We start from the raw sequence: 21,428 nt of genomic DNA, 5'->3' as shown, positions 1-21,428 counted from the left end.
TCATATAATGAAATATCTGTGGTGTATTTTGAGCTGAAACTTTACAGACACATTCTGGGGATACCAGAAACTATTTTTATATTCCTGAAAACACCTAGGTTAGTGGACCTTTAATGAAGTGTAGTGATTACTACAATATAGTACAATTGACATGATTTACTATTCTAAAGCTATAGTGTAATGTACACATCGCCCCCATCATCGCCTCGCTGGCAGTGGCTTCCTGTTCGATTTAGAATTGATTTTAAGATTTTATTGTTTATTATTCAAAGCACTGAATGGACTGGCCTACAGTACATCACGGACCTCATCCAAATTTATACACCCGGCGTGTTCATTGAGGTCTGATGGCCAGCTCCAGCTTGTGGTTCCTAAGACCAGACTTAAAACCAGGGGGGACCGAGCCTTTTCTGTGGTCGGCCCCAGACTGTGGAATGCTCTGCCTCCCCTAGTCAGAGCGGCCCCCACAGTTGAATGTTTTAAGTCTCCCCTGCTGAAAAAAACCCAATAAAACCATTACAGAAAATTCTATTGGTTTTATTGGGAATTTTGTTGGTTCTAATGAAATATGGCCCAAAACACACGACAGAGCAGTGGTTTTAATGGTAAAAGCTAATGGTTCCTATTGGTATTTTAATGGAAACCATTAGAATTTTCTGTAATGGTTTTATTGTTTTTTTCAGCAGGGTCGTCTTAAGACCCACTTTTATTCCTTGGCTTTTAAAGGAACAGTATGTAAGAAATGTATTAATCATAAAATGGCCCTGATATGTCACCGGACATTAAGAAATCATTTTCATTTCATATACTTATATCACTGACAACAGTGGTCTGGCCAGGATATTGTCATTTAAAAATGGGAGTTGCCGCCCTCAACTGATGTTTATGTTGTCATGTTCTGTATTGGCCACCAGTTGTGTGATTGCAGTACCAGTTTTGGTCACAATCCTACATACTGTTCCTTTAACACTGCGTGAGTTATGTGGTCCTGTGTAATTTATTGTTTTGTTTTATTTATTTAAATAATTGTACTTTTGTTCTTGTGTGCCTTTTTACTGTATTGCTACGCTTTTAGTAGTTTTTTATGTTTGAATCGAGGCTAGTTTAATAGAGCATTTTTGTATTTATTGTTTTTTTAAGTTTGTGTAGCACTTCGGAGACTGTTTGTTGTTGGAAAAATGTGCTATAGAAATAAAGTGGACTGGATTAATGCAGTAATTTTTCATGTGCTAACTGTTCCTTTAAAGCAAGTGGTTACCCCACTCCATTCACTTTACTGAAAAAAAATGTAGTCTACTTACAGTAACTACCAAAGAAAATGCAGTAAACTGCATACTTAGGTATATTATAGTTATTACACCATTTCGTCATTGTACACTTTAGTATTAACTATAGCGAATTAATAAACAGTTTTACATAATAAAATTTTACTCTAGTATTTAATGCTCAAAAACACTACAGTTAGTAATTACTAAAGTATACTACAGTATTATTCGTGTGGGATGTAGTACAACATTACATTTAATTAACAAAAAGTGTCTCACTTCACCTTATGTCACCTTACATTCTATATAAATGCGGTACAAGTGCACAACTCACTCGGTTTGGCTGTCGTGATGCATAACGCTTCCGGTTTTTCGTATCCATGGTGATGGACGCAGCGATGTATTTTCCCAGAGAGGAGCGGAGCTTCATTTTCTTCAACACTGAACCTCCGAGTGTCTGCGCTGCTTAAAGGAAAACTACAAACCACAGTACAACATTCATTTCAACAACAACAATAGTAAGTTACACCCGACTTTATTTTAATGACGTATGACAGAAAAATAGCAGGAGAATCACACATACAAAAATCTACATTCATGTAATCCCTGTAAAATCACAGCACAGTGAACTCCAGTTCAATGCCATGCAAACCCCGCTAAGCATTTTCTGATTGATTTTAAGGTAACATCACGCCAATCGTGATAATAAAATGACATGAAACATGCACAAACAAACAGGTTTGTGGGCCGACAGGTATTGTTTATGCAGATGATGTTAGTAAAGAGAAATGGCTAATGCAAAAATGAGAAACAAATGTCAAGGGTTTGCAGTCAATAAAACAGTGAGTCGATTAGTGTAAACACATTTATTAAGGCAGGTCTTATTGCAGCAGTCCATAATCATTAAAACTCTCCCCCAACCCCTCGCTATGATTGAATAGATTGTGATGACCAAACACAAGGATCTAAGCTTTGTAATGATTATTACCACATACAGAAAAGTACTTTCAAATGTGTTTCAAAAGGAGAATTTAAATTAAGAAAAGCATTTAATAGAAGCATAAAAATGCTTGAATGTTTGTAAACAATGAGGCGGTTGTCTTGGCATATCATCATATAACTGATTCGCACTCCAAGTAAACTTTGATGAGTAGGCGTAACTTGCACACATCCATCACAGGCCAGGCAATCCAATAAAAACGAAAATGATAAAATAGGCAATACCACACAACAATGGTGCTCAGCTGTGCTTCTGCTTCCACACGAACACATCTGTCTGTATTTCTAAAGATGTGTAATAAACTAGATCAGATGTTTGAGAGTTGCTAATAAACTTCAGCCGCACACTTGAGTAATCCGGCTCTAGTATACAAAGCCAACAGCAGCAGTTACATATTCTGACATCATCTTTCTCTTACATAATGTACTCTTGAGGCAAAATTCAATTAAATGGTTGAATGATGCAAAACACTAAAAGCTATACCATTTCGATTTAAGAGTCACAATGTGTCTTTTTCACTCAGATTATATCTGATGGATGAAACACGTCACATGATGAATGGATGATCCCTCCTGTAGATGAGATGGATTTGGTTTGTGATGCTGTGGATCAGTGGTAGCATGGAATGACGGTGCTCATTGGTCTGTTTTAGCGGTTCATCAAAACATTCGCATGCTTAGAGTGCAGTCATAACTTTGTCCCTGTGCACCACAGACACGCTCCTGCCATCACATTCAATTAAACCACTCTCACCAAACCCAACACTGCTCGCAGGGGGTCTGTCCACATAGGAGGGTCTAAATCAGACACACATGCACATGCAGGTGAAACAGATAAGATCAGACACATGCACACTGACATCAGCACATAAACAAACATTTTCAAGACGTCAAGGTTATATTTGAGAATAATTACATTATTCTATTCATTTATTTAGCAGAACGTGATAAAGGTGAATTGTTGAAACTATTTATCTTAATAAATAAAATGTATACCTGTGTGGTGGTGGAACATGGCCCAACTCCATCGGCTGTACATATAGAGGGTGGGTTAAACTAGATGGATGTGATTTTTGCCAGGGTTCCTGTGCAATTGGAATGTTGTGTGTATACTAGAGGAAAAATGTAAAAAAATATGTACTCACATTACTAAAATCTCTAGCCGTTCTTTCATTACTTGGACTTTAAGAATGCATCAGTCTGCCTACATTGTTTAAAAATCACGCTAGATTAACTTCCCCAAATGGTTCAGTGATTTTTTTTATTGTGCTCTTAAAATATATCCCCACATGTAGGTATGTCTTCCTAAATATAATCATATTCAAAGTATGAGAATATTGAAAAAAGTACCTGTTGTGAGCGTGGGCTGGCTTGAGCACTATAAAAAAAATAGATCATTTCTATTACATACAGTAAGCACAACAAAGAAATTAAAGGATAAGTGAATTTTCTTAAAAAAAGAATTCCGATGAATTACTCACCACCATGTCATCCAAAATGTTAATGTCTTTCTTTGTTCAGTCAAGAAGAAATAATGTTTTTTTGAGGAAAACATTGAAGGATTTTTCTCATTTTAATGGACTTTAATGGACCCCAACACTTAACAGTTTTAATGCAGTTTAAAATTGCTGTTTCAAAGGACTCTAAACGATCCCAAACGAAGCATAAGGGTCATATCTAGCGAAACGATTGTCATTTTTGACAAGAAAAATGAAAAATACTTCTCGGCTATCTCCGGTCCTGTGACGTGCCAGCGCAACCTCACATAATTGCGTAATTGCGTGGAAAGGTCACGTGTTACATATATGAAACACACATTTGCGGACAATTTTAAAACCATAAACTGACACAAAGACATTAATTAGTATCATTCGACATACAACAACGTCGGAACAGTTCACTTTTTCCACACTTGTAAACACTGGGGTGTAGTTTTGCATAAATCATCTGTGACCTTTCGGCGTGATAACGTATTACGTGAGGTCGCGCTGGCGCACCACAGGACCGGAGATAGACGAAAAGTTGTAGTCCAAAAGTGCATTTTTTTTCTTGTCAAAAACGACAATCGTTCCACCAGATAAGACCCTTATGCCTCGTTTGGGATTGTTTAAGAGTTAAAAAAAAATTTTTTTTTAAACTGCTACGTGTTGGGGTCCATTAAAATGAAAAAAATCCTGGAATGTTTTCCTTAAACAAAATTTCTTCTCGACTGAACAAAGAAAGACATCAACATTTTGGATGACATGGTGGTGAGCAAACTATCTGGATTTTTTTAAAGAAAATGGACTAATCCTTTAAATCCGAAATCAGCTTGCATATCCAAGTGTATGAATGCGTAGCTTTACCTTAGATGTGGATGTTTCGCTGGAGTGATGGCTGTGAAAGACAAAAACACTCATAAATGACGTGACACTTGAACTTAATCAGGATTTAAAGGTTGTAGGGGTCAGATGCTGTCAGATAAAGCATAGAAAGAAGAGCATTGGTTAGAGTATTGACTTAAGCAGCAGTATACATCACACAGACCTACCCTTGCCCAATGACTGTGCTCGTGATGGGTATCTCTTACTTGGCCTTCTCTCAAAAGTGCTCGCTCTCCTGACTTTACCACTGTGTGTGGCCTGATATTCAGTCCTTCCACTATAAACGCAACAAAATTTTATTTAAAATGTTTCTATCACCGTAAATGTTACCAAAATAAGCATGCATGTTTGTGCATACCTGAACCTAAAGCGGGAGCCGAGTCGTGTGAAGTCGCTGCGGCTGTTCCTGCTATGGGTTGGTTGTCGGAGCCGGAAGAAGGCGTGGCTTTCCACCGCGCACTTCCATAAGTGCTTGCATTCCCGAGAACTCGACAGCTGGAACACAAACGTGTGCTCCTGCTCTCGGCCCTGGAGACACAAGTATACATGCACATGTCTTAAAAATGTGCATAACACAGTATAGAGTTCTTGTACTAAAATCAAATAAAAATATAACAAAATTATTCCAGTCTTTATTTAAAATCATCAGTATTTAGGGAGAGTCAGGCCTCAAAATGTGACTGTCTGACAGGCAGATGTTTCTCAAAGCTAAAATGTATACTTTCTGTTCACATAGACAATCAAATGTAATACTTAAAATCCACTGACTTACAAAATAACCAGCACAGAAGAGTGTCTACATGGTAACCTACAGTATATTTGAATTAGCAGGTTTGTGCATGTAAAGCCCACCTTCTCGTCATCTTCCACCACTACCAGAGTCAGTCTGTTCTTTTTGAAGTCAAGACGGGTTATTTTTGGCCTGATTGGAAACATTTAAGTACAGGCACATGGTGAGAGGAGAAATAAAAGAAAAATGTTGAGCCAACTGCTGGTCAGAAAATGAATTGTGAATCTCACCAAAAGAAGAGACCAATTTTGCTAGAACCCTCGAACACTAAGATTCCGGTTGGCGTGAGTCCCAGGGCGTATTCTCCTCCATCCCGTCCCTTTATGATACAGCAGTATACAAGAAACATATCTCACAAACATATTCAAAAGGCTTTAACACATAGGTACATAACAAATACTTGTTAAAATAGCTATATAAATTATAATAATTCTTCTTAAATTAAATAGATGTTGCCACTTTTGAAGAAATTGTAGTGGTATTTTGAGGTATAAAGCAGCTGTTATTGGAGTATATACACTCACCTAAAGGATTATTAGGAACACCTGTTCAATCTGGTCTGAGTATTTCACTGAGTATCTGGGATTTTCACGCACAACCATTTCTACGGTTTACAATAAATGGTGTGAAAAGGGAAAAACATCCAGTATGCGGCACTCCTGTGGGCAAAAATGCCTTGTTGATGAGGTAAGAGGAGAATGGGGCAACTGATTCAAGCTGGTAGAAGAGCAACTTTGACTGAAATAACCACTCATTACAACCGAGGTATGCAGCAAAGCATTTGTGAAGCCACAACACGCACAACCTTGAGGCGGATGGGCTACAACTGCAAAAGACCCCACTGGGTACCACTCATGTCCACTACAAATAGGAAAAAAGAGGCTACAATTTGCATGAGCTCACCAAAATTGGACAGTTGAAGACTGGAAAAATGTTGCCTGGTCTGATGAGTCTCAAATTCTGTTAAGACATTCAGATGGTAGAGTCAGAATTTGGTGTAATTTGTGCAGGCTGGTGGTGTAATGGTGTGGGGGATGTTTTTTGGCACACTTTAGGTCCCTTAGTGCCAATTGGGCATCGTTTAAATGCCATGGCCTACCTGAGCATTGTTTCTGACCATGTCCATCCCTTTATGACCACCATGTACCCATCCTCTGATGGCTACTTCCAGCAGGATAATGAAACAAAGCTAGAATAATTTCAAATTGGTTTCTTGAACATGACAATGAGTTCACTGTACTAAAATGGCTCCCACGGTCACCAGATCTTAACCCAATAGAGCATCTTTGGGATGTGGTGGAACGGGAGCTTCGTGCCCTTGATGTGAATCCCACAAATCTCCATCAACTGCAAGATGCTATCCTATAAATATGAGCAAACATTTCTAAAGAATGCTTTCAGCACCTTGTTGAATCAATGCTATGTGGAATTAAGGCAGTTCTGAAGTCGAAAGGGGGTCAAACACAGTATTAGTATGGTGTTCCTATGATCCTTTAGGTGAGTGTAGTATGTTAGTATATTATAACTAACATAAGAGATTTAATAATTTTTAAGGAGAAATAATACTGCCTTTGTAAAGATCTAATAGAACTTTTATTAGTGGAAATACAATTCTGCGATTGTCATAAGTATAAAAGGAAGAAGCATGCTGGGACCCTTAAAATCTTTAAATTTAAATGTAGAAATGTTTACTATAGTCAGTATTTAGAGATATCACCTTCACAAAGTGCATATCCACTCCATACATCTCCAGCCACTTGCACTTATTGAGAAAGTTCAGCTCTGCTTGAGATGGACTCATTCCCCTGCGTAGAGACGTATTTGTCAACAATGTAAGCTTAGGAATCCTAATGAATGCCATAACTCATCAACCACCATAACCTAATTGAGACCAATTCTTAACCATAGTAACCAGTTATTTCATGGCTGCAGTACAGCATCCCCCTCTTTGCAATCCTGCCAGCATCTGCCATATGTCCTATTGAGTACATCCAAAATGCTGTGTGTCTCGAATCATTTTTTAACCTCCGGAAATCCTGTCACATTTTACCTCTAAGCTGTGCTCGAATCGATACGCTGGCTGCTGGAATCTGCCAGAATTCAATTCAAGACATTGTTTCTGACTTACATTGCTGACAATGGTCTGGCCATCTGCATTTGTCTATGTCTTTCCTGCTCATTACTGAAAAAATACAATCCCAAGAGTGCCTAGTAACAGAGATGGCAGCAAACAAAAAACTCTAGCCAAAAGTATCAGCTCAGGCTGTAGTGAACTATTAAGCTGACAGACATAACTCATGTATAAACAAACAAAGAAATGTGATTCTTTTTTTACACCTTTATGTTTTTTTAAATCCTAACTGCAGCATCAGAGGACTTAAGCTATGTTCTACCCAAGTGACAAATCTGCTCACTGCCTAATTTTTCTGTTAGCCAAAACCAAACCACAGCTTGGTTTCTATTTTTGTTGCCACATGCCCGGCCCACAGTGAAATCTAATTGGTCCAAAGTCCTGTAGTGTATAAGACAAAGATTTTGCATAATACTTTCACAGTGTTTAACAATAGCTGTCAAGCAGTACAGTTGGATAAGGATGAGGATAAAACATTGTTTGAGGTGGTCTTACCTATACTCTACCCATTTGCGAAAGATGTCCGCCTCCATAATTTCTGTCTGTTTGGGTGAAAAACGAAACTCGGAAATCAAAACAACTGAGTGTTCTAATGGGTCACAATCCCCAAGTTCACTCTGTGAACAAGCAAAAATGTAAAACGTAAACAAAAGGCAAAATAATATATATATATGCAAATGCAGAAAAATTAAACTCACTCTGTAGACAATACGCCCCAAGCTCCACAGACACATCATACGGACATTTTAACCTGTTCAGAAAAAGAAGAAAATTAATGACACTTATAGAACAACTGGTAAATGTGTTTGCAGAATATATGTTATAAAACCCAGCTGATGTCATTTTCAGTGATTTACTACTTTTTACATAAAATCATCCTACATAAATGAACATTGTGAAAATATTCCCTTAATATCTTTAACAATAGTAAGGTCATGCGATACATTGAATTCAATATGAAATCAATGATTAAAAGAAAACACCACCGTTTTTCAATATTTTCTATGTTCTTACCTAACGAATTAATACATACCTATCTTTTTCAATGCGTGCACCTAATCTTTGTACGGTGTGACGTGAATGTGTTAGCATTTAGCCTAGCCCCATTCATTCCTTAGGATCCAAACAGGGATGAACCCAAAAGCCACCAAACACTTCCATGCCCTCCCCACCCAAAGACTGCAGCATGAGTAGCCACACGAGTAAGTATGGTGGCACAAAATAAAACACGGCGATTTTTTAAACGGATAAAAAATTATAACTATATTGAATGGCGAAATAGAGCACTTAGTTTGCAGCACTTTGACCTCGGCACGCATCATCACTCCTGACTACTCTCCTACTTTTTTTTGGACTACTTTTGCTCAAACTTCGTCAATATTACTTCGTCCGAGGTCGACGTGCTGCAAACCAAGGGCTCCTGCCCCACACAGTACAGTTCTCATTTTTCATTCGCTTACTCGTGTAACTACTCATGCAACAGTCCTCAAATAGGGAAAACACGGAAGTGTCCGGTGGCTTCCAAATTCATCCCTGTTTGGATCCTAAGGAATGAATGGGGCTAGGCTAAATGCTAACACATTCACGTCGCGCTGTGCAAAGATTAAGCGCACACATTAAAAAAAGATAGGGTTAAGGTAAGGTTAAGGTAAAAACATAGTAAAATAGTAAAATATTGAAAAACGATGGTGTTTTCCATGCTCCTAATCTCATACTCAGATTATAAAACTTTAGAATGGATTTCACAGAAAGAGTCACAAATATATGTGGCTATCAAGCAACAAATAAATTGACGACGGGCTGTTGAATTATTTGAAAAAAAATTCAAATAATTTAAAGGACCGAAATCAATTATTCCGCAGTTACCACAAACATCGCTCTGGTGGTTATTTTAAGACATCTGACAGGTCAGGTCAGGTGTGCTTTTATCGAAAAATAATGCAATGCATACCATGGGACCAATCAGAATAAAGCATTCAACAGGCCCGTGGTATAATCACACGATAAAACAAATGGTCAACATCCACATCCTTGAAGGATGTGAGATAACAGAAGCCCGTGTTTATGTAAGAGAGTGTGGCCCCTGTGTGGGAAAGTGTGTCGGAGCGTATCTGTGCTCTTAAATTAGAAGCTATGTGTTGGTTCTCATCAGAGTTTCTTTTATTAAAAAGGAGCAGAGCAGCACCCTGGAGACCAGACCCAGATCGTATACACTGAAACAGAGCTTTTATTGGAGCCCAGTAGAAAACCCCACCACACTGTGTGCATAAGACACCGGGTCAGAGGTGTGATAGAGGGCAAAAAGGAGGATATGAAAGGACCTCTTTTTGTTTGTGCATGGTTGTGTGCGTCTGACTGTGAGTTGTGTAATTTCTTACTTGCCGGACAGTATGTCTTGTCTAAGCTGCAGTACAAAGAGATACCTGCAAAATCAACAGTTTGAAAGTTAGACAGTTTAAATACGACATTTCATTTTTATGACATGCTTTATATTTTTCATACTTTTACACACTGTATAATCAATTTAAGAGTCGATGTGCAATGGATAGGATAAAGCAGGAACATTTTAAACTTAACAGAAAGACTTGACACAACAGCCATGATGTCCATCTGCATATGTATAGCTGGAGCTTTAAATGCACAACATGTAAGAGTTTTGTTTTAACATATCCAAAACTCACTCTCACAGTGTTATATATCTTGTTTATGTGTACTTGCATCCCAAAGTTTGAATTCAGAGAATTTTAACCAGCGTTTTTACCAGAGAGTTTTAACCATCATTACGCACCTATTCATAGGGTCGCTTGTCATTGTCAATGTGCAGGGTATCCCCGGTTTCTGCTTGTACTGCCATAGAAACCAAAGGCATGTTTAACTTCATGTGGCACCCTGCAGACCAATCGGCGTGTGACATCAAAGTATCATGACAGCAATTCGAAAACAGTACTGTTGCTTCGCTTTCATGCTACTTTGATGTCACACAGCAATCGATCTGCGCATCGCTGTATGCGGAAGCAGTACTTGAATCATCTAGGATGTCAATTGGTTGTTGCTTCTATCGGGCACACTATGGGCTTAACGGTTATCCAAAGCGTCAAGATACGCAGATGTTTTTGGTTTAAGGACCTAAAATGACAACCCCCCCTAGAGTTAAACATTTGATTTTTAAAGTTTTGGAATCCTTTCAGCCGATCTTCGGGTCTGGCGCTACCACTTTTAGCATAGCTTAGCATAATCCATTGAATCTTATTAGACCTTTAGCATTGCACTAAAAAATAACCAAAGAGTTTCAATATTTAAAACTTGACTCTTCTGTAGTTACATCGTGTACTAAGACCGACAGAAAATTAAAAGTTGCAATTTTCTAGGCAGATATGGCTAGGAACTATACTCTCATTCTAATCAAGGACTTTGCTGGTGTAACATGGCTGCAGCAGGCGTATTGATATTACGCACTGCCTGAAAAAGACCCCTGCCATTGAAAGTTACTAAGGGGACTATTTTCGGCTGCTGCGTAATATCATTGCGCCTCCGGCAGCCATGTTACAGTTGCAAAGTCCTTGATTAGAATGAGAGTCAGCGCTTTTCTAAGCGGATTTAAAAGAGGAACTATATTTTAATGGCGTAATAGCACTTTTGGGAGTACTTTGACTCGGCGCAGTAACACCCTCCCTCTCCCATTATGAGAGTGAGAAGGGGAGCGGACTTTTCAGGCGAGTCGAAGAACTCCCAAAAGTGCTATTACGCCATAAAATATAGTTCCTCTTTTAAATCCGCTTAGAAAAGCGCTACGTTTTATTTTGTACCACCAAACTTGCTCCTATAACTACTCGTCTTAAATAGGAAAAACGTTGATGTGTTTGGTCACTTCTAACTTTATCTCTAAATGGTACCATTGAATGAATGGGGCTAAGCTAAATGCTATCGAAGCGTCGCAGCGCGCTCCAGCGCTTACGTGCACGCACACAGATGATAGAGGGATGTATCAACAATTCCTAGCCAAGGCAACAACATACTTCAATATTGAAAATGAGTAGACTATTCCTTTAATCACCCACGTCACTGTGACGTCACCGCTCTAGCTGGAGGCAAAAAATAAGTAGGAACTCATAGCCGGCACGCTAAAAGTTTTTGACTTTAAAATGTCGTCATCTTGTGTTTTTGGCTGCCAGATTAGAAGGAACAGCACTTTTGGTTCAAAAATAAAGTTTTACCGGATCCCGGCAGACATTTCTTCACAGAAATCAAGACGACAATTGTGGTTGAATGCAATACGGCGTACAGACTAGAAGCAGATGATCATAAATAATACTCGTGTTTGCAGTGCACACTTCATATCAGGTAAAATAATCTATGCATATGTACTGTTGTGTTGGTTTTATCTAGTACAAATCAGCAAATTTCTGTTTTATAGGTGAAAAGTCGCCAACCGCGCTATTGTTTAGCTTAAATGTTAAACAAACATACAGCGATAGATGTGTGTGCCATCGTTTGAATGGTCTCTTAAAATAATCCACATTGCTAATCATAGTTAGCCCAGCGATAAGTTACATTAGACAGTAAGCCTAGACAAAATTACCCAAACCACCTGTAAGTAATTCATATGCTGTCTAGGAAATATCCAAAACCTGGTTAAAATCGCAAGAGTTAATTTACAAAAATAGCTGTCACGGTCCCGCAGAATCAGTGACTGTACATATTCGGACACTTCCAAAACTGCTTCTGCATCCATGTTTAATAAATCCCTCCTAAAACGTGCTATCTTAAGCTTGTCAACATTGCCTCTGCGGCTCTTTTTGCCTCCAGCTAAGCCCCGCCCACACAAATACATCACAATGTTTACCAACTGTAAAAGGGTCTATAGTCCTTGTCCCATATCTGCCTAGACAATCACAACTTCCAATTCTCTGTCGGTCCTAGCACACGACGCAACCACGGAAGAGTCAAGCCCTAAATAGGAAAAATATTGAAACACTAAGCTATGTTAAAAGTGGTAGCGCCAGACCCAGAGATCAGCCGAATGGACTCCAAAACTGCAAAAATCAAATCTTTAACTCCAGGGGAGCTGAAAATTGAGAATACATTTGTTTTAAAAAGTAGAATGTCCCTTTAAAGGGCACCTATTATGCCACTTTTTATAAGATACAATATTGAGATATAAAGCAGTGGTTCCCAACTTTTTTCACTTCATGTTGCCCACAACAATATTTGAAGGCCCCCCACTCACTCAATTTTTTCCAAATAAATAACTAGACAGATGTATATTCGCTACAAAAATGGCCAAAAAAAAGAAACATCTAGATTTTTGCTTGTTTTAGCTTACTTTAATGCTTGTTTTGTCAAATTTTTAATAATTTTACGTCAACTTGAGGCCCCTTTGGAAATCTGCCGAGGCCCCCCTGTGGGCCCCGACCCCCTGGTTGGGAAACACTGATATAGAGGACAACGTATAACTCACTGGGGGCAGAAACTATGGTAATGCAGGACTGTCAGTCAGTTGCTGTGGGCGGGGCTTTATCTTTATGACGTCACATTGACAAGAGAATCAAAACAGCATATCTAATGAGACTGCTTTGGTTTAATGAGGATTAAAAAAGAATGAGTGGGTGGATTTTTGTTTTCACACTGCCAACATGCATTTATCTCTAAAAGTGGATTTTGCATAATATGGGCCCTTTAAGAATTTCATGTAATTATATCCGGAATAACGTATCTTTGATCAGTACGCGTGTTCCCTGGGACTGAATCCATGACCTTTGTGTTGCAGAGCTATATCAACTGAGCCCCATAAACACCACTCCTCTATTCTTTTGACCATTTATGAAGTCTGAACTGATGTTGACACAAAGATATACATCAAGTATGTAACTACAATACTCTTTTACCTGGTAAACTCTTCGTGAAGGTTATTGGGCTCCGATGAATAGAACTTAACCCTGAAAAACAATCTGTACGGAGGTCCATCTAGGACAGAAAGAAATATGTGTAAGGGACTGCAATAAGGAAACGAAGCAGACAACGTCAATAATACTACCAAGTGAATTGCCAATAGCGAATATGTACATAAACTTCGTAAAGCAAAAAAGACAAGGAATCATCCTTGAGAGATATGTAGCATAGTTGTCATAGAGACAGGCATAAGTCAGATTATGTTGATTCAGTGTGACTCAACAGCTTTTAAAAATGTTGTAAAGCCTCCTAAAGGGTACTATAGTAAAAAAAACATGAGAGACTGCATCAATAGCCTTTTAATTGACTATGTGAGCATATAGCCAGATCTATGTCCGATTAGACTAAACTACACTGGAAAAGTCACACTTTATTGCTGCATTTCATATCCCCTTACTTTCTCCACACAACTACCTTTCTCTTTGGTTAGCTGATAGTAGGGGTGTGTCATGTGGGCTTGGCTCTATTCACGCCCATAGAGTACACACACTCAGTCAGCCAAAAGTAAATTATGAGCCCAAGGTCATCAGCCATCTGTGAGCAGCCAACTAAACAACTCAACAATAACATATTGTGTACATGTGTCTCATAACTACTTACGTCTAATCTGCTTCTTTATGGGCTTGGTTGCATCCAACCAGTGCTGAAAACATAAAATGTGAAGCACACGAGAAGTAGAGGAGAAAGTGGAAGAGTCAAAGAGAAACAGAGACAAAGAACAAGAAGAGAGTTTGTTATTAGTACGAGTGCTCAGGAAATATAAATCCTTTTGTTCTGATTGATGTCAAGTGCCTGTTTCACACTGACAGTCATTTCTCATTTTTGTTCTCAGAGCAGCAGCTTATTGGAAAACAGGTCACTGCCATACTTACACACGCACACACACACGCTCATTAAGTGCCACTCACCGCAACCTGCTCTAGGTCCATGAACTGCAGGCCAAAGTAATCAGCCTCCACCAGATCCAAATGATACATAATCTGATCAAACAGATCCTGTCCCCTGGAGTGTTTCTGAAACGCACACATTTAAAGCACGAATAAATCACTAAGTGCAGAAAGCTCAGGGCTTCACACTAATCTCGTGACACTTTAAGGGGACACCTGTGGAGCGTGTCTTCAGCGGGAAGTATAGATCAAGAACACCTGCAGGGCTTGATGGCCTTGATTAAGCATGGTGACATGCATGCTACAATTATTTCCATTTGCACTTACCCAATTTCTTCCTCACATAAATCAGGAAGGCTCATCTGTAACACCGAAGAGATATAAAGTGTGTATTTTTTGTTTAGGTGAGAAAACCCCAAAACCAACGCATGGAAATCCATAAAACTCATTTTAGACAGCCAGCAACTAGCAGTAGCAGAGCGATAAAGTTAAGAAAAGTTTAATTTATGCAAATGAGGAGCGACATTCCGGAGGGACTACTAATGAGAGTGAGCATTGCCGTTAGGATGGATCGTCAGGAGGCGTTCCTAATTCTCCTACTAACAACTATAAACAAATAAGTAACTGCTCTGTCAGTAAATGGCAAAAGATGGATGACGTGAACTCCAATTCTTCACTCTCATTGGTTTTGTAGAGTAGCTGGACACGCCTACTTCCTGTCACCAGCTGTCGCCTGAAATCGCCAATCTTTTATTGAAATGAATGAGATTGTGTTGCTCCGCCGTTGCTAGTGGCTGGCGGTGTACACACAGCTTAATCTTTTCTGGAGAATGAGATCTTGTTTTCAAAAGCATTTGGTTGTTTTTCAATAGCCCTGTATCTTTTAAAACCAGAAATTCGAATGCGGAGAATTGTTTATGTGTTTATCTGAAAGAGGGAGCAGAAGATCTTAATAGGGCATAGTCATGGCAGGAGCTCACTGTAAGTTTTTATTGATCGAAGTGCACAGAATCCCGAATTAAGGTAAAATAAACTATTCTTTTTAACCAACAAGCATGTCCTAACGAAGCAAATATATTTGATAAGCTATGAAAATCAGATCTAACTGCATTTTCAGAATGCAATGCACAGAAAAATTGACTGTCCTACCTCTTGGTTTTTAACAAATAGATTTCACACCTTGACATTTATAAGAGCTCCACAAAGCGCGCACACACACCAAAGCCTCGAGACAGATGAAAATACATACATGACATGCATATTTGTGTCTAGTAAAAATGTGCATATTTTACTACGATAAAAATAACTTGAAACATTTATGAAATGTGTCACTTTATTATATAAAACTTATTAAGCTTAAATATATTTTCTGTATTTTGTACAACTGTCCGTACAAATTAGCAGTTTACGACAACTAAAAAAAATGGTGTTTAAATTATAAAAAAATTAAGTTATCATGGGCCTTTTATTAAGAAGTTAACAAGTATAAACAGTAAAAACATGATTAGGCCTGTCAGGATAGCTGGGTGATTCTCACGAAACCATTAAAACACCACAGCACTAATGATTTTAGCTTTAAAATGTGTAATATAGTAACATTAAAAAGCATCAGAATTAACACAATACTGTGTTCTACCTTGCACAATGTGTGATTTCAACATAAGAATTTATAATTGGAAATTTTATCTCATATTCTCTCTTGAAATTCTCATTACCGCAATGTGGTCGGCTGTGTTTGAACATGCGTTATGTTGTAATTTAATCAAATTAACACAAAAATATTATGAAAAAAATAAATGGATGTCCATGCCTGATGTTCTCATCCTCCGCAACACTTATTAAGAACAGTTTAAGCACACATACAGAATTTTAATAAAGTTTGATTTTGAGTGACCAAGCACATGGACCAGTTACTTCAAGATGGCTACCAGGTAAGATCTTTTTTACAGTTAATTTGAAATATTGTCTTGTCAGAATGCTAACAAGACATTTTGATTATCATTACCGCAACAGATGCTTATTTAATGTTAATTTAATTAATAGAAGCATAATACTTTGATTTTAAATGCATGTGCAGAATCTCCAAATTATGTTCTTTCAGGTTTGTCATGTCATTTTGAAAATATGTCAGTGTTGATGTTTTCTGACTGTTGCGGTAATGAGATTTTTTAGGACTCATTTTTTAAATTATGTTACAAAAAGTTAGCCTGACATTGTCATACTCAATTTGAGTCTGATACCGCTCCATTGAGCTATAATTATGAGGCGTGTCTCAACCGAAAAATGCCTCTGCAATTGGATAGACCTACGACCAATCAGAGCAACGGAGGGTGTGACGTACGTTACGTCTATTACAGCCTGACCGAACTGCTAGTTATTTCGCTACAATGACACTAACATTGTGATTATACTGAGTTAGCGAATGTACATCAACACCTATTATGTTTACAACATTTCGTTTATATCACAACATGAAGTATTTACTAAGTCGTAGAGTAAGACTATCTCTTACCATTTGTACGTTAGGTGAACTTCATCCACGACAATACCCATTACGTTTGCTTGAAAATATTGGAGCCTAGCATGTCCCTCCACTTATTCAGCAACCACGATTCCGGGCTTCCGAAAAGAAGCTGGCAACGACCGCTAATTATATCCATCTCGTCGTGCACGCTGAGCTGCATCGCCGTGATAACGTTAGCCATTTCAGTTGCGACCAACTTTTGCCGAATAGGAAGGACGGCAAAAACATCAACAAATGCCCTGCTCGCGTTTCTTTGTTCCTCTTTTAAAATCAATGCTCTGTCGATATCTTTTAGAACAGACTCAATGTCAGAATCCACACATCTGAACTTTACAGCGGCAGCCATTCAACACACGCGCTCTTTGGTGACGTGGTTCATTACGTTACTGTTGATTATCTGTCCATCATCGTATAAAGCCCGCCCTCACAATTTGATTGGTTCAACCAGCATTTGTCCAAGCATAGTAGCTCCTCAACGGAGAAACGCCAGACCGATCTTCCCGTTTTCACATTCTTGTGGGCGGGGCTAAGATCGCTGGCACCCAGGCTAACAAAAAGTGTTAAATGATAAGTAAAAGTTTTTAAATTAATGTTCCCATTTACTCCAGACTTTGTTTTTCAATGTCTGGTGGGAAAAAAAATAAATTTAAGCAATTTTTACATTTTCATGCTTGACATTTTTAAAACCAAGTTTTCGTGAGAATCACCCAGCTACTGTTCATGAGACAGTTAATTAATGGTGATTAATCAATAGTATTGTCTTTTTAAGACCATTTTATTTTTGACAATAAAATAGCATAATAATTCAACTACATTCTTTCTATGAACACAACTTTATAAACAAGAACAAAGATTTTTAAGAATATTAGGATGAAAAATATGAAATTTTAATATGAAATTGGAAAGAAAAACAAATTGTAAATATTTAAAACAAAAAAAAAATAATAAAATATGCATTTCAACAGCCAAAGGTCATTGTTTAGTGTAAATCTCAGCTCCCCAGGGTTTATTTATTTAGACGAGTGTTAAAGTTACTCTGATCGCATCTGTGAGTATGCGCCATTACGCACAGTAACGTTTATAATAGCTACACCTCAGATCTAAACACTAGCGCTGCGTCCAAAAACACCTATATCCATAGTATGTAAAGTAGTGCTTTTTGCCTACAATATAGTAGGGAAGTAGGCAGTTTCGGACGCAGCGTAGATGTTATGGTAATGTTTCAGATTACTTTTCATTTGTATAGCTTTTCATTGCTTCTGTTTTTGAACAGAATAGACAAGCCGGCTTGTTTACATTAATTTCCTCTCCTCACACCCCAACTACCAAGGTCACGTTCACTTATCATGCAATTAGTCGATATAGTCATTATCGCAACAGGCCTAAAAATGATATTACATCACATTATCCAGTAAACACCAGGTCGTCTTTATGTCTGAATTAAAAGTTTGTAGATTTCTCTCAAATACTGAAAAAAATAGCTACTTCAATTTAATGGGTAGGCTAGTACACGTTCTGTGTAAGGTGGTACAACCAATGAAAAAAATGCTATGTTATCAAACACATTATAAAGGCAGGTTGTGTGATTTTTGAAAAAAAAAAACACTTTGAAAGGAGTCGGGCCAACTACCAAAACACACTTGTAGCCAATCGGCAGTAAGGGCTGTGTCTACTAACCAACATTATTCCCTGGGTTGCGTATGTCTGGGCCGGGTCTATCAAAAGAAGGTCCAGATTCTATTGGGGTAGGGCGCATTTGTTTAGGTGATTTCAAATGTCAACATTGGCTTTCAGAGATCATGCACCCCACCTTTAATTCTATTTAAAAAGAAATTTTATTGATATCACAGGAAAAAGCTTATTTATACCAGCATTCAAGAAGAAGTCTGTTAAAGGTAAATTTATTGTAGAGGTCAGAGGGGCAACCAGAAAGTCAAAGGGTGCAACTGTTATAAATGGCCCTAAGAAAGAAAAAAACATTAAGCTAACTATACTAGTCAACATTTGAAGTGGATCAAAACCTTTCATAAAAGTTGTCTTAATACCAATGCCAAGACCTGTTCTTGTCTTAGGACAACTTTGATTAACTTTTTTGATCCACTTTAAATGTTGACTAGTGTATTTTAAGCTAATAATTTGGCTAATAATTAACTAAGGTTGTCTATAATTGTTATTATACTTCTTTTTTTCTCAAATTTCTCAAATGTTAGTTTTATGGGAAAGTTGTGGAACACTAGTTTCAGGATTATAATTTAAATGCCATTTATCAAATAAACAAACAATCAGCACGGCAAAGGGAGAGCATTAAAACTTATCTAGCAAATAGACAATGATTAGTTGTCCCACCTGACATTTTCTGAATGCGGATATCAAAAATATTGTGAATAAAAATCATTAAAATGTACATAAATGTTGTTCAATAAACAAAACTTTTTAACCACATTGTTCCTGACTCAAAAATATGAATTACTTCCATTTTAAAAGATTTTTTTAAAATACATTTTTTGAAGAGCTTGTTTTGTCATTGACCCACATGTAGCTGCACACAAACCAAGGCTGAAGCAAAAATAGCTTGAAGTGCCAGAGCACATTGGCTGGATTTGGAACACACCCTGAGAGGTGGGGGTGGCTATTATTTTTCTGTGATACTAGTTGCTGTTTAAACTGACCTACTGTACAACACTTAACACACACAGGCCAGTAACATTCCTGTACTAAAATACATAAGGTTACAGTTTTAGACGTCCTGCATAGAAACAAAAGTTTACTTTATAACTAAACTGAGTGGCAGGTTAGATGACTGGAAGATGACAGGAAAACAAGGGAGTAAAATGGAGAGTGGTCAAATAAGGAATTTATATTTTGCAAGGGCAAAGGGCTGACACGCAAAGCTCCTACATAATAAATATTTGGACGTGTTCAGACTTGACAAACATTTCTTGACTATGACGTGCGTGTTTATAATTCAGCAACACTGTGTTTTGATACTAGCCTACAATTACAAGACACGCGCCACGACCTTCAGGTGATTCTCGTGACTGACTGACGAAGGAAAAGTTTGTCGTTAAAACCCACATGGAAAATACTGTGGTAGCCTAGTGAAGTAATAAATTGTAGTAAATACTTTAATACGTACTGAGAAGAATTTTAAGACAGTTGAACAGAAATAATTCATGACCATAAATGACAACAAAACAACACTAAAAGTTTATTATGAAACCATCATCTTTGAATTGACTGAAAGTCAAACAGATGAATTGTCGCTTCAGATAAAGTAACCGACACATTATTTCAGGGCATTGCAAAAGAGGGACCAAAGGTTAAGCGCCTAACTAGTTCATCGACCTTAGTTAAACATCTGGGGAATTATTTCTGGGAAACACTTTCCCTTTTCAAACCTTTTGTGGATTTTTTTCTCTCTACAGTGGCTCTTTCGTTTTCTGTCACACTCTCAGAGCTCAGGTGTTGTTTATGCATATCAGGTTGAGCGGTCGCTATAGGCGGAAAGTAAACAAGGGGACCCAAGCACGAGCACCATCTGTTCTCAACCGGGAAACCCGGTGACAGCTAGCCTAGGATGGGTATTCGAAACCGAACTTTTAGTTACATGGTACTTTAAAACACATGACAAGGGAAGCAATTACATTTTAACACACGTACAAGCGTAACTCCTCCAAACCCCCGGGCACTCACCGGTAACTCCACACTGACATCCGATCCGTCCAGCAGCAGGACTCTGCATGTGATGGCGTCTTTGCTGTTGCCCGCTGCGGGGATGTGGACCACGGCTCCCCCGGTCACAACAGTCGGCGCGTGAATCACCTGCTGCTGGTGCGCCTGAAGCATCGCATTTCCGCTTCTGCCGGTCCCGTCAGGCTCGTCTGACGTCCGAAAACGTCTCTTTGACCGACGGCTAAACGTCCTGCGCAGAAAGCCCATCATCTTTTCCCCACGGGGGACCAGACGACGCTTTTCTCAACCAGGGAAAACGGCACCGGACTGCTAACGGCGACACTCGGCAGGCATCCAGCTGTTTTACGGGCGTTCCGTGACGGTGGCGTCTACCGGAATAAGCGTGTGTAATGCGGCGGGGGAAAAGTCGAGACCTGTCACGAGCTCCGTCGCTTACCTCAAAGGAATATAGTGCCGTGCGGGAGAGAATACACGAGCACACCTGCCGCCCGCAGAGACACAACGAAATACTCCCAGAGTCCTTTCACGCGTTTAATCCTTATCTCAATATATTAGCGCTTTTACTGAACTTTTCTTTCTCTCGCTTAGCGGAGTCCGAGTTCGGTTGAATGATGGCGCGTGACCCCGGCGTCTGCTCTTCCTTTCTGTTTTTAACCGAAACTAGTGTACCTCTCAGGTAAGTGAACCAGAGGAACTGGCCGAGCAACCTGTTCTGCGCAAGCGTTAAATCTCAGCACTCAAACTTTTTTCCTTGTCGGGTCACTGCGCGCAAAGCAGCGCTACCTGCTGGTGAGTTAAACAGTGATTGTGAGCTGAGGTTACAATCA

The 21,428-nt window shown here is 38.7% G+C and overlaps 1 protein-coding gene and 1 long non-coding RNA gene across 3 annotated transcripts in view; one reads left to right on the top strand and one right to left on the bottom strand.

Moving 5' to 3' along the window:
* Window positions 1–21,418, bottom strand: part of epb41l4b (erythrocyte membrane protein band 4.1 like 4B) — a 29,531-nt gene extending 8,113 nt beyond the window's left edge. For both annotated transcript variants that reach the window (XM_073872139.1, XM_073872140.1), the window contains exons 1-16: window positions 20,602–21,418; window positions 14,406–14,510; window positions 14,098–14,140; window positions 13,434–13,512; window positions 9,927–9,971; window positions 8,252–8,299; window positions 8,044–8,169; window positions 7,135–7,222; window positions 5,648–5,736; window positions 5,480–5,549; window positions 4,986–5,155; window positions 4,795–4,904; window positions 4,610–4,640; window positions 3,615–3,642; window positions 3,261–3,376; window positions 1,600–1,742 (exon numbers count right to left, since the gene is read on the bottom strand). In XM_073872139.1, coding sequence (XP_073728240.1) covers window positions 1,600–1,742; window positions 3,261–3,376; window positions 3,615–3,642; window positions 4,610–4,640; window positions 4,795–4,904; window positions 4,986–5,155; window positions 5,480–5,549; window positions 5,648–5,736; window positions 7,135–7,222; window positions 8,044–8,169; window positions 8,252–8,299; window positions 9,927–9,971; window positions 13,434–13,512; window positions 14,098–14,140; window positions 14,406–14,510; window positions 20,602–20,850 — 1,540 coding nt within the window. In that variant the 5' untranslated portion in view covers window positions 20,851–21,418. The remainder of the gene's footprint in view (window positions 1–1,599; window positions 1,743–3,260; window positions 3,377–3,614; window positions 3,643–4,609; window positions 4,641–4,794; window positions 4,905–4,985; window positions 5,156–5,479; window positions 5,550–5,647; window positions 5,737–7,134; window positions 7,223–8,043; window positions 8,170–8,251; window positions 8,300–9,926; window positions 9,972–13,433; window positions 13,513–14,097; window positions 14,141–14,405; window positions 14,511–20,601) is intronic.
* Window positions 1,650–10,470, top strand: LOC129448058 (uncharacterized). The gene is made up of 2 exons (XR_008645636.2): window positions 1,650–1,783; window positions 9,720–10,470. It is a non-coding gene; the product is annotated as an uncharacterized lncRNA (long non-coding RNA).
* Window positions 21,419–21,428: the final 10 nt, after the last annotated feature.

The sequence above is a fragment of the Misgurnus anguillicaudatus genome, chromosome 10, assembly GCF_027580225.2.
Source record: "Misgurnus anguillicaudatus chromosome 10, ASM2758022v2, whole genome shotgun sequence".
In the NCBI taxonomy this organism is placed as follows: domain Eukaryota; kingdom Metazoa; phylum Chordata; class Actinopteri; order Cypriniformes; family Cobitidae; genus Misgurnus; species Misgurnus anguillicaudatus.
This window is presented reverse-complemented; position numbering and strand designations above follow the sequence as displayed.